General features: G+C 37.1%; 2 protein-coding genes across 3 annotated transcripts in view; one reads left to right on the forward strand and one right to left on the reverse strand.

The window, feature by feature from the left end:
• The window catches only part of LOC141284469 (GTPase IMAP family member 4-like), a 480107-nt gene extending 475561 nt beyond the window's left edge, over positions 1-4546 (forward strand). The window contains exons 4-5 of the mRNA XM_073817468.1: positions 1353-1853; positions 3941-4546. Coding sequence (XP_073673569.1) covers positions 1353-1853; positions 3941-4353 — 914 coding nt within the window. The 3' untranslated portion in view covers positions 4354-4546. The remainder of the gene's footprint in view (positions 1-1352; positions 1854-3940) is intronic.
• Positions 4547-5042: 496 nt separating this feature from the next.
• Positions 5043-10742, reverse strand: LOC141331096 (ER lumen protein-retaining receptor 3). Of its 2 annotated transcripts, XM_073835993.1 has the most exons (6): positions 10215-10742; positions 9933-10091; positions 9434-9534; positions 7576-7734; positions 7250-7502; positions 5043-5679 (listed from the first exon to the last, which is right to left on the reverse strand). In XM_073835993.1, exons 2-6 carry the CDS (start codon positions 10021-10023, stop codon positions 5636-5638), a joined length of 648 nt encoding a protein of 215 aa, XP_073692094.1. In that variant the 5' UTR covers positions 10024-10091; positions 10215-10742; the 3' UTR covers positions 5043-5635. The 2 variants fall into 2 exon arrangements, with proteins under 2 accessions (XP_073692094.1, XP_073692085.1); XM_073835984.1 differs by having other exon boundaries at positions 9933-10740.
• Between the last annotated feature and the right edge of the window lie 3102 nt (positions 10743-13844).

Consider the following 13844-nt stretch of genomic DNA (forward strand, 5'->3'; position numbering starts at 1 on the left):
GTTATTTTTTGGGAACCAAATAACGTTAGGGTAAATAATTTAATTTTTTTGCAACCATAAAATAACGTTGCCTAATAGTTGTTTTTTTTAAAATAACCTAAAAATAACTTACAGGGAACGTTCCCTTATGATTATTTTTAGGTTATTACTTTGCAACCATAAAATAACATTCCCAGAAGGTTGCATGTTGTATATTATTAGATAACCTAAAATAGCAGAGAACGTTCCACAATGGTTATTTTTTAGGTTATTTTAAAATAACCTAAAAATAACTTATAGGCCTACAGGTTTTCTATTGAAAACATTGCTGTTTTTGTGTAATGGCCTGTTAATGCAGCATTTATTAAAATACAGAAATTAGATCAATCAAAACACGTTTTTATGCCTAAATTATAATATTAAGCCAGGGTTAAGCAAAGAGTGATAACAGAAATCATAAATTCGTGAGTTTGTTTCACCCTTATTTACTGTGCGCCTCTGATCTGCATTGCAAGTGCTTCTCCAGAACGCGCTTTCACTTGTCTTCCACAGAGAGGCGCGCTTGCGGAATTTAAAAACTAACGGTCATTTCGTTTTACTGACTGACTGACTCGCCCGTTTATCGACCTCTTTATTTAATAATTACTCAAAATTAATATAGGTTTGAGAGTAATATGATTTCGGAGGGATTTAACATGCTGAAGAGAACATGGTGCTAATCTAGAGGTTTATATATATATATATATATATATATATATATATATATATATATATATATATATATAATATATATATATATATATATATATATATATATATATATATATATATATATATATATATATATATATATATATATATATATATATATATATATATATATATATATATATATATATGCGAATAAACATAAAATTGTATAAACTACATTGTGTTAAAGTCATTTTTATTTGGCGCTGAAGAAAAAAAAAATCTGGGTACCCCGTAATGGACAGATTTATTGTGCTTAATCTTACAGATAATGGTTGACGTGCTCAGATTATTTTTACAATAGAGTACTGATTATCCAATCATAAAGATAATTTCCATGCCATTTATACTATACTGGGTCGTTATTGTGCTGGATAATTACTGACATACATTCTTGGAACATTCTACAAACAAAAAATATAATCTTCTGGGAGCGTCCAAGAGAAGTTTCCTGGGTAACCAAAAACAAACCATAAAAATAACATTCTGAAAACCAAAATCTAACATTCTGGAAATTAACTAAAAATGGTTAGTGGGGCATGAAAACACTCTTGAATAAGATTTTTATATTTGTAAGCTGTTTGTCGTAATAATATATTCACATGTCGTTTTTGTTTTCTCAGGCGGTTCATCTGAGGTCCGGATGGTTCTGTTGGGTCAGACGGGTTCAGGCCGGAGTTCATCTGGAAACACGATTCTGGGTCGATCCGCTTTCTGGACAGATGTGTCGCCCTTGTCCATCACCAGCCGCTGCCAGCGTTCAGGGGGTGTGGTGGATGGGCGGAGCCTGTGTGTGATTGACACCCCGGGGTTCTTCCACACCTGTCTGAGCCCGGATGAAGTGCGCACGGAGATGAGCCGGTGCGTGGAGCTGAGCGCGCCCGGACCACATGTGTTCATACTGGTGCTGCGTGCTGGACGTGTGACGCGGGAGAGCAGCGCCGCTCTGGACTGGGTCAGCGCCGCATTTGGACCGCAGGCACTCAGCCACACCGTCGTCCTGATCACCTGTGGTGACATGCTTGGCGCCAAACCTGCTGAAGACTTCCTGAAGGAGAGCGAGGAATTATGGGAGTTTGTGTGCAGCTGCGCAGGCGGCTATCACGTGTTTGACAACACTAAAGGTATCATCACATTACGAATTAATTATGGAAACATTCCGCCATGGGATGGATGATAGATTTTTTACTTTTTTGCAAATTTTCATTAAAACAGAATTGCGAGATATAAATTATGAGATATTAACGCAAGATAGTAACACAGGATTTAACTACTCAAGATATTAACTACAAATTGCAAGATATTAACTATGAATTGCGAAATATTAACAGAATTGCGAGATATAAACTCAGAATTATGAGATATTAACGCAAGATATTAACTACGAATTAAAAGATATTAACACAGAATTGCGAAATTTTAACTCAGAATTATAAGATATTAAGAGGGTTACAAGATTTAAACTCAGGATTGCGAGATATAAACAGAATTGTAAGATATAAACTCAGGATTGTGAGATAAACTCATAATTACAAGATATTAACTTAGAATTATGAGATATAAACTCAGGATTGTGAGATATAAACTCAGGATTACAAGATATTAATTTAGAATTATGAGATAAACTCAGGATTGTGAGATATAAACTCAGGATTGTGAGATATAAACTCAGAATTACAAGATATTAACTTAGAATTATGAGATATAAACTCAGGATTGTGAGATATAAACTCAGAATTACAAGATATTAACTTAGAATTATGAGATATAAACTCAGGATTGTGAGATATAAACTCAGGATTGTGAGATAAACTCAGAATTACAAGATATTAACTTAGAATTATGAGATATAAACTCAGGATTGTGAGATATAAACTCAGGATTGTGAGATATAAACTCAGGATTGTGAGATATAAACTCAGAATTATGAGATATTAACTAAAAATTATGAGATATTAATTTAGAATTATGAGATATTAACGCAAGATATTAACTACAGATTAAAGGATATTAACACAGAATTGCGAAATATTAACAAAGAATTGCGAGATATAAACTCAGAATTATAAGATATTAACAGGATTACAAGATTTAAACTCAGAATTGCGAGATATAAACTCAGCATTGTGAGATATAAACTCAGAATTACAAGATATTAAATAAAAATTATGAAATATTAACTCAGAATTATGAAATATAAACCCAGAATTACAAAATATTAACTAAAAATGATGAGATGTTAACTCAGAATTATGAGATATTAACTCAGAATTATGAGATATTAACAGGATTGCGAGATATAAACTCAGAATTATAAGATATAAATGCAAGATATTAACTACGAATTGCGAAATATTAACAGAATTGCGAGATATAAACTCAGAATTATGAGATATTAACGCAAGATGTTAACTAAGAATTTAAGGATATTACACAGAATTGCGAAATATTAACAAAGAATTGTGAGATATTAATAGAATTGCAAGATATAAACTCAGAATTAAGATATTAATGCAGAATTGCAAAATAATAACTCAGAATAGCAAGAAATAATCAGAATTGCAAGTTATAAACTCAGAATTGCGACACTAACACAGTTGCAAGATATAAAGTCAAAATCACGAGACACACAGAATTGTGAGATAACCTCAAAACTGTGATATAAACTAATAATAGTGAGCTATTAACACAGAACTGCAAGAATTTAACTCAGAATTGCTAAATATACTCAGAATTTTGAGATATTAACCAAAGATATTACCACAGAAATCCGAGACAAACACAGAATTGCTATGAAGTCAGAATTGCTAAAAAATAAACAGTTCTAAACTCAGAATTGTGACACTAATGGAATTGTGAGATAAACTCAGAATTATGAGATATTAACGCAAGATATTAACTATAAACTTAAAATTGCAAGACAAACTCAGAATTGTGAAAATGCAGAATTGTGAGATATTAACACAGAGTTGCGAGATAATAATGCAGATTGTGGGATATTAATACAGAATTGCGAGATAATAATGCAGAATTGTGGGATATTAACACAAAATTGTGAGATAATCAAATCTCAACTCCTTGATAGCTTGTGTTGTCATAAAATGTAACTATTTTATTGCACATCTTTGATGTATGCAACTATAAGGCATGAAGCTTTGCAACCGTGTGTACTGTGAAGAGCACTACAAAAATAAATGTGACTTGACTAAAGGTCTTGAGGAGAGGTCGCAAGTCACTGAGCTGCTGAAGAAGATCGATCTGCTGATGGAGCGTAACGCAGGAGCGCATTACACCGCTGACATGCTGCTGCGGGCCGAAACTGCCGTACGCCAAATGCAGCAGAGGATTCTGGGAGACGATCACGAGGAGGACGAGGAGGCAAAAAAGAAGGCGGAGCGTCTGTTTTGGTACGAGCTGCTGACATCCATGGGCCGTGGTGCGGTGGAAGCGTCCGGTGTGATGGAGAAAGGCAAGGGCAAAGGGAAGAAGGTCAAAGCCGTGCAGAGGGTGGCGGCCATCGCCTCAACACCGCTGTCAATCACAACCGCCGCTAAAGTGATGGGCGGAGCCGTGAGAGAGGGAACCAAAGTGCTGTACAAACACAAGAAGACACTCCTGCGCTAACACACACACACACACACACACACACACTTCAGAGACCTTGAGCAATACAAGATGAATAAGCAGATTAAAACACATTATCAATACTTCCTCTAGATGTGACCAAATATCTGCACTACGAGATTATGCATGCATCTGAAAAAAGAAAAATAATTTCACAGTGTCCAGGACAAATGCGTCAAAATTATATTTTTCATAAAAAAGGGGCCATTTTAAGACTGATATATATCTTTTTTTTTTAGCATATTTCATTTAAAGTCTCACACACATAGTGACATTATTTTGTATATTTTATTTAAATTAACAGTATTTAATTGTCAGTAGCCTGGTGTAATGACCATATATGTATCAAAATATATTTAAATGTAAATATTTAATTGTACTGAATTTAATTAATGCTGCTTTATGTGTAGATAGGGTAAGAATCTAAACAACTTTAATTGTGCTTAAAAAATTAAGAAACTAACATTTTACACAATTTTTTTTCTTTTGATTTTGGGATAAAATGAAAGCTTCATAATTGGATTAAAATCACTAACTGCTAGCTGCTTGAATTATAACATCTGTTCAATCATCACAACTATCTGATTTACTTCATAAACTGGAAATAAGGAGCCGTGACCCACAGATGGACCTAAGTGTGTGTTTCTGCACTCTTTCGCTCTCATAAACACAAGGCGTTTGCTCTGCAATGACAGAAACTCTTTATTGACATGCTTTATAAAAACCAGGGCAGATAAAACTGTCCATCTTCATATAAGCTCATTAAAAAAATCATTATGCTATTGCCAGACATCTGTTAAACGTCATTTTCAGACTGAAATGTGGTTTATACAAACATTCATGATCTTCACGGGTATATTGGCACAAAACACTCAAAGATCCCAATCAAACATCCCTTTACAGAATGAAAAACAATTTGTAGTTGGTCATGAACAACACTATGGTGTAGTACAATGAACAGAGAACTGTGAAAATAAACAAGAAAAGCAACCTACGAACTACAGAATGTGGAGTGTTTCTTACACACACACACACACACACACACACACACACACACACAAACATACATATATAAACGCACACACATCCTCAGCAAATTGTCTTTAAGAACAGAAACACATTAAGGCATCAAAGACGGGACACGTCCAGCAGATCTGATCACTGTAAGGCACGATTACACCAGCCACATGTGCAGCTCAGACAAAAGAACTACAGCGGCGGCCGGTGATGATGTAATGACTGGGTGTGGCCTAATGGAGGGGGCGGGGCCTGATCCAACAACTCACACCGGCATTGGCAAAGACATCTTTCCACTTCCTCTCAGCACTGTAAAATAGATAATAGATAGTGACAGACAAATGGACAGACAGATAGAAAAAACGACGGTCGAATACACAGACGGACAGATAAAGGGATGGATAGATGGATGAAGGGATAGACAGATGGGCAGCAGACAGATGGATAAGCGGATGGACGGACAGACAAACATGGATGGACGGATATACAGACGGACAGATAAACAGACGAATGGACAGAGACAGACAGACGGAAAGATGGGTGAATAGATTGATGGACAGAAGGATGGATGAAGGGATAGAGAGAGATGGAGAAACAGATGGGTGGACAGACAGACAGAAAGAGGGGCAGACGGATAGATGGACAAACAGGTGGATGGACAGACAGATAGATGGACGGACAGACGGACAGATAAAAGGATGGATAGATGGATGAAGGGATAGACAGATAGGCAGCAGACAGATAGATAGACAGACAAGCGGATGGACGGACAAACAAACATGGATGGACGGGTATACAGACGGACGGATAAACAGACGAATGGACATAGACATACAGATGGAAAGATGGGTGGATAGATTAATGGACAGATGGATGGATGGACAGACAAATGGACAGATAGATAGGCAGATGGATGAAGGGATAAAGAGAGATGGAGAAACAGATGGGTAGACAGACAGAAAGAGGGACAGACGGATGGATGGACAAACAGGCGGATGGACAGAAAAGGACAGTTAGGACAAATAGATGGATAAACAGATGGAAGGACAGACAGATGGACAAAAAAAACAGACAGGCGAATGGACAGGTAGATAAATGGACAGACAGATGGATAGACAGACAGATAGATAAAGGGAAGAATAGATGGACAAACAGATGCACGAATGGACAGATAGATGGACAGACAGGCGGATAGACAGATAAAAGGGTAGATGAACATATGCAGACAGACAGAATTACAGATTGATGGACAGATAAAGGGATGAATAGGTGATAGACAGATGGACAAACAGATGGACGGACAGGCAGACAGACGGAGGGTTGGACAGACAGATAGATAGATAGATAGATAGATAGATAGACGAATGGACAGATAGATGGACAGACAGGCGGATAGACAGATAAAAGGGTAGATTAACATATGCAGACAGACAGACAGAATTACAGATTGATGGACAGATAAAGGGATGAATAGGTGATAGACAGATGGACAAACAGATGGACGGACAGGCAGGCAGACGGAGGGTTGGACAGAGAGACAGATAGACAGATAGACATATAGATAGATAGATAGATAGATAGATAGATAGATAGAGACAGACAGATGGATAGACAAAGACAGATAAAAGGGCAGATTAACAGATATGCAGACAGAATGACAGATTGATGGACAGATAAAGGGAAGAATAGATGGATAGACGGATAGATAGATAGGTAGATAGATAGATGGACAAAGAGATGGACGAATGGACAGGCAGGCAGACAGATGAAGGAATGGATAGACAGATAATATCATTGATCAATAAATCATCCTCCAATTCATCTTCTAATCATTGGATGTAAACAGATATAAGATCAAAGTTGTGAGATGTCTGCTGACCTCTGGTGAAGTACAGATAGAAGAAGTCACAGTAGAAGATGGTTTGGACGACGCCGGACACCACAGCGATCTGGTCGAAGAATCCCTCCTGTTGATAGCGCCACACCCAGTTAGCCAGGTACAGCGCACGATACAGGCCCAGGAAGAACAGGTAGTGTGTGGTGATGGACTCGGCCTCGCCCGTCTTAGTGATCATGAAGAGCTGCGGCAGGATGGCCACCGACTCCAGATAGATGGAGAACGTCCACAGGATCTGCACAAACACAGAGATCTGTCACGACCATGTTTCATCTTAACATCTAAATCGCTCGCCGTCGAGCTCTGACCTCCAGCGGCGTGAAGGCGTAGTTCTCCAGGAAGGACAGACCGGCCACCGGCACCAGCAGGAACTCCACACGGAACGAGTCGCTTTCAGAGTCGTACGAGTTCCTGAAGCGGAAGTAGATGAGGCTGACCGTAGCGTACGCCAAGACAAGATACACCACCTGAAAGACAGATCACATGTCTGTCAGACACAGCTTCCATCCAGAGTGACTTCGGATTCGATCACATGACCTGCTGTCAGAAGCACCCTGTTCAACTAGTCGAGCTGCAGGAACGTAGTTTGACTGTTTGTGGTTTGAGTGCTTCAAGAAACTATTTGTGGTTTGTCATGCACCTACAGCTTTACCTGTGAGTTTTGCATGAGATAAACTTATAATAATACATTATTTTAATCAGTAACTATATCAATTCAGTGCAAACATCTGCTGAAGAACAATCACAACAGTTTCAACATCAGCTGTGTGTGTGTTTGTCTTTCATGGAAGACCATTTCTGCCACAAAATAAAACAATGCTGTGGCAAATCATAACTGTCATGAAAAAAAATGAGATACTAAAATCATGACGAAGTTATTATGAGATAAACACTGAAATTGAGATACCAATAAAAATCATTATTTTTTAAAAACATTTTCTTTTTTGTCTGTCTTGGCATTGTTTTTGTCTTAATCATTACGTGTTTAGGCATAATTATTATCTGTTTTCAACTTTTAAATATCATAATTATAACGTAATAACAACAACTATGACTTAATGTCATCATTTTGATTTATAATTAGGACTTTTTATCTCATAGTTATGAGTCTCAATGTGTCTCAAATATGTCATAATGATTTAATTTCAATTTCTGTTTTTTGTATTTCACAATTATGAGTATGTCATAATTTAGACTTTTTATTTCGTAATTATGACTTACCTGAATTTTAATTTTGTAGTCTCATAATTAAGTGCTCCGTAAGTTTGACTTATCTCATAATTATACTTCGTATACATCTTATTATTTTGACTTTTTACAAATTCAGAATTCTCAAGGTTTTGAAAGTCATTGTTTTATCATAATTATAAACTTCAATTTCGATTCTTTTATTTCATAACTATGACTCAGTATGACTTTTCATTTCTTATTTTTGACTGTTATTAATTAATTTCTACTTTTTAATTTCATAATTATAATTATGTCATAATTATGACTTCTGATTAATACTTTTGACTTATCTCATAATTAAACTTGATATCTTATTATTTTGACTTTTTATTAATTCTGAATTCCATCTCAAAGTTTTGAAAGTATTTCTTTTTAGCTTCAAATTACACTTGGTATCTAATTATTACTGATTATAAAATTTAGAGTTTTATCTTAAAGTTTTGAAAATCATTGTTTTTATCTGAATTACATATGGTATCTTATTATTTTTACTTTTTTATACATTCTGAATTGTATCTCGAAGTTTTCAAAGCCATTGTTTTTAATCATAATTATGACTCAAAAATTTTTAATTTCATAATTATGTCATAATTTTTGACATTTTATTTCATAATTATAACTTATTTATATTTTAATCTTAATTTCAACTTTTTAGTCTCGTAAATAAAACTTACTACTCAATTTTGACCTTTTTATCTCATAATTATATGTGGTGGTGTCTTATCATTTTTACTTTATATAAATTCTGATTTGTATCTAATAGTTCTGATTGTCATTGTTTTATCATAACTATGACTCATTATGTAATAATTTTTACTTACTATCTCATAATTTCGACTTTCTATATTACAGTTTTGACTTTTTATATTAAAATGATAATTTATCAAAGCATGACTTTTTTCTTATGTGGGAGAAATGGACTTTCATGGTCTTTACCTTCATCACAGTGTTGTAGATGGAGATGTAGGATGTGAAGAGGTCCAGATATCTGGTGGTGAAGACCAGTGCGAACAGCACCTGAGACTTCCCAGAAATGCCTGAAACACACAACCAATTTCAGAATAGATTAGAACAGCCCACAACAGACTCAGAAATGTCAAAAGACAATCTTGAATTCCTCAAGGAACCTTAAGAATCCCTGAAGACATGCTGTAGGTGGGTCACACAACCAGCTGCCACGTAAACAATACAAACTCATGAGCAAACACGTAACATCAATTACAGCCCTACAGTCAAGCGTTTAATGTGTTTCAAGCGCTTTCATGTGTAAATAAATTCTAAAGCAGATTGGCTCCGGTTCGGCTTCACATTCACGTTCTGAAATCCGGTTTAATCACTGATGCGCACAATAACGCTCAACAATCAGCGCACGAAAATCACATGAAACATGTAGTTTTATTCACTGTGGTATGCATATATGAGTTTCTGCGTGTACCTGCACATGATTTGGATCTCCAGATCTTCAGGAACAGAATAATGATGGCGACCAGATGACAAACATCTCCAGACAGTCGGAAGATATTCATGTTATCGATCAGTGATCAGCGCTGGATTTAAAGAGTTTTGCAGCTGTTCTCAGATCAGATGCCCGTCCCTGCAGGAATAAAGAACTCTTTTTTGTTTCTGCTGCTCAGCGCGTGCGCGGTATCCGTTTTTTTTAGCATAAATCTCCTAATAATTTTACTAGATATCTCTAACAGAATCCGTGATAATTTACCGCAACTCTCTGATGGTCTAAGCAGGACTATGCGCTCGCGCCGCTGATCGGTGACGTGGCTGACGGTCCACAATACCAGGATCCGGGTTCCCTCTCTGCGCGCGTGCACGAGCCGCGTCACAGCCCCGGCGGCGCGCGCGTTTAAAGGGGAAACGCGTCAGCTAAAAAACCCGACGACAACCAAACTGTTTGCTACGGAGCCCCTAAGGAGGAAACCCTATAAAGTGCAATTGAGCGCTTTCTGTTCATATTTCGTATGCTGTAAGCAAGGTGTGAACCAGTCCTCCAGTGTTTTACATTAAGCGTTTTAGAATGTCCTAAAACCGTGCTTTGAGGCACTGACTGTATTTCTTAATACCTGAGTCCAAGTTCAAAATAAAGCTCTATGAACCGCTCAATTGTGAACATTTGGAGCTGTATGAATCACTGCAAGCTGTAAAGTAAACAGGAAGTGTTTGTCCGAACTCAGCTGGTTCTGCGAGAGAACGCAAAACATCTTTGCGAGGGAACGCAAAAAAATAAATAAATAAAAAAAATTCTCCCACCCTGATTTTTTTGTCTACTCACCCGAATTTTTGTTTTCAACCACCCCTAAATTTTTTCCACCACCATGACCTTTTAGGGGCTCTGTAGTTTGCGCACTCAAACTCGCTAATTGTATGGTACATGTCATAGTATTGTTAGTGAATTATACAGCTGGAATGACTTTGTTAAGGGAGCATTCATGTAAAAAAAAAAAAAAAAAAAGATACTGTAAATAAATAAAATAAAAATAAACAAAAATAAATAAAGAAATAAAGAAATAAAATATGTAAAAAATATGTAAATGTTACGTATTAGACTATGATTTAATCACCGCTTCAGTACTGAATACTCAATTCAAACAACGCTGAGCTGATTTATTCCGATTAAAAATATATATCATATTTAACCATTAGGCCACGGCTTCCCCTAAAAGGGGAAAGGGGAAGGGAATTTGTACTCTGCATTTTACCCATCCAAGTGCGCACACCTGGAGCAGTGGGCTGCCATATTGCGGCGCCCGGGGAGCAGTTGGGGGTTGGGTGCCTTGCTCAAGGGTCTCACCCAGTGGCGGCTCCTGACAAATATCTCTGGGGGGGCAACTGTTCCGATTTTGGCAAAGATAACCGCTTTAATGGGTAAAATTATGATAAAATTCAGATAGCCAACTTTACAGCATTACATTACATTGCATTGTTTGATTTGGTTTCCCTGTTCCTAGATGGCAACATCAGGCATGAATTGTACAAACTGTACAGTATTTTGAATAGCTATATTAAATTTATCGCAATGGTCTCAAATACACTGAAACACTTCCACCATGGCCATCAAGAGACACATTGTCATCAACTAGTTTGCCCTCTAAGAGTAAAAAAAAAAAAAAAAAGCCATACTGCTTTACAATTAAAGACTTTTTATTTCTCATATTAAAACTGTAATTAATCAAATCTTTCCAGAACATATTCAGTATAAATTTGGCTGCCAATATGCAATCAATACAACTATTTAAAATTCAACATTTGGAGAATACAACATATAACAAACAAGGCCATAACCAGGGTTTGAAAATTAGTGAGGTGTTAAGAATTGTGCTATAATAACACCCACAAATGCACTACATATAGCCTAAACTTCAAAATAGACAGACATGTAGATGATTGTGAAAGATTTTTTATTCAGTATAATGTTTTACATGGAAAGTTCGTTTTTTTTAGCTGAGGGAATTTTTATTTTATAACAAGTTATAAAAATAACGTTAGAATAATGACACTGACATAAAACTAACGTTCAACTTTCCACTTTATAAACGTCCCAAAGTGTCACACTAAATTGGACAAACGAGTCAAAAAACACGTATAATAGGTGGATCTGGCAACAAACGGAGGCCGCTGCACCCGCGCTCTCACTCAACGCGTTCTCAAGCCCCTTTCACTGCGCTAGCTTCTGGCAGCAAACACTCATGTGATATGAGGTGGTTTAAACGGCTAAATAATCATTCGAAGAGCTTGACATTTTATTTTTGAATATAAAAAATGACCGAGGTCCGGACCTCGGTGACCTCATAGCTGGCTACGGCCGTGATAACATAAACAATTCACCATTTAATAACACACATCACTTGTATTGAAATTTTGCTCGCTTCTCTTTTAAGCAGGCAAAGTGATCAATTACCCTCTCATTAAAATCAGGCATGTTCCTGACAAGTTCCCTCTCCATTGAAAGCATGGCCGATGCATTCAGACGTCTCGCTACGCGTGCGTGCTGTACATCTTCGAGCACGCATCAGTGCGTATTACGAAATCACGTTGGGGCGAGCCCTCCCGGTGCCCATTGAAATGCATTGTAGGGTTCAAAATTTGAAAAAAAAAAATCTCACAATATAACTCTATGAGACCGGCTGGGGCGATTTTCAATCTGACTGAGATCGCCCCAAGGGGGCGGGGTTTTAGGTTGGAAAGTGACATTCAGGCTGTTGATTGTACCGTAATATGCAGACTAGGACTAGCAAAATAAGAGTCTTTTTCTCCTCTCTTTTTTCGTGTGGCTCAAGGAGGGCGATGCACTATCGCCCACCATGGACCAGCCGCCCCTGGTCTCACCTCAGTCTCACCTGCCGGACCTGAGATTCGAACCCGCAACCCTTGGGTTACAAGTCCGACTCTCTCACCGTTATGCCACGACTGCCCCACAAGTAGAAGCCTAGTAGTTTAGCTTGTCGTTTTGTGACTTAAGAGTGAAAACTGCTGTTAAACAGACCACACCGATTAGCTGCTTTGGCTATTCAAATCACATCTTATAAATCTCTCTCCTTCACTGAGGTTGTAGGTTTGCATTGTCAAGCAATTGTAGTTCAGTGTGAATAATGCAAATTCACTAAAGCTCATGGACAGAAACAATAATTAAGTACATTTAAATAAAAGCGCAACAGTCAAGTATGTAGCAATCAACACGTTTCATAAAACGTAATACATTCAGACAAGCAACACAATTATACAGAAAGTGAACTCGTTGAGTGTTTCTAGCAGTGTTTTCCTCTAGAGGGCACTAAAACCCAAACAAATACTAATGACGGATGAAAAACGCATAATACATTCACAAAACATCCTTTACATTACATTAAACACAAACATAAGAGAATCACATATACATCCCAGATTCTGTCATTTAAAATTATTAATTCATTTATGCTTCATACAAGAACTAACACACAGTAAAAACTTTAAGGATAACATAAGGTTAAATGATTAATAGTTCAATTTAACATTCATTTTTATTAATGGCTTGTGCTGAAGAGTTGATAACTAATAGCTAGTTAACATATTTAATTCTTGTTTGAGATAAAAGTGTATTAACTGGCCATTATTTCATATTTAGCAACAATGTGTTGTCCAACAGGCCACAGCCATATCACCCTGCAGCCCAAGACCAGTTGCGGGCTGAGCCTGGTCAGTACCTGGATGGGAGACCTCCTGGGAAAACTAGGTTGCTGTTGTAAGAGGTGTTAGTGAGGCCAGCAGGGGCCTATGTGGGTCCTAATGCCCCAGTACAGTGATGGGGACACTATACTGAAAAGCACCATCCTTTGAATGAGATGTTAAACTGAGGTCC

This window comes from Garra rufa, chromosome 1 (assembly GCF_049309525.1).
Source record: "Garra rufa chromosome 1, GarRuf1.0, whole genome shotgun sequence".
NCBI lineage: Eukaryota > Metazoa > Chordata > Actinopteri > Cypriniformes > Cyprinidae > Garra > Garra rufa.

Coding starts and splice junctions, on each gene's coding strand:
- LOC141331096 (XM_073835993.1), bottom strand. CDS start 10,023: ATGAATATCTTCCGACTGTCTGGAGATGTTTGTCATCTGGTCGCCATC. Junction 9,535..9,932: donor GAGATCCAAATCATGTGCAG/GTACACGCAGAA, acceptor TGTGTGTTTCAG/GCATTTCTGGGAAGTCTCAG. Junction 5,680..7,249: donor CTATCTGTACTTCACCAGAG/GTCAGCAGACAT, acceptor TCTATTTTACAG/TGCTGAGAGGAAGTGGAAAG.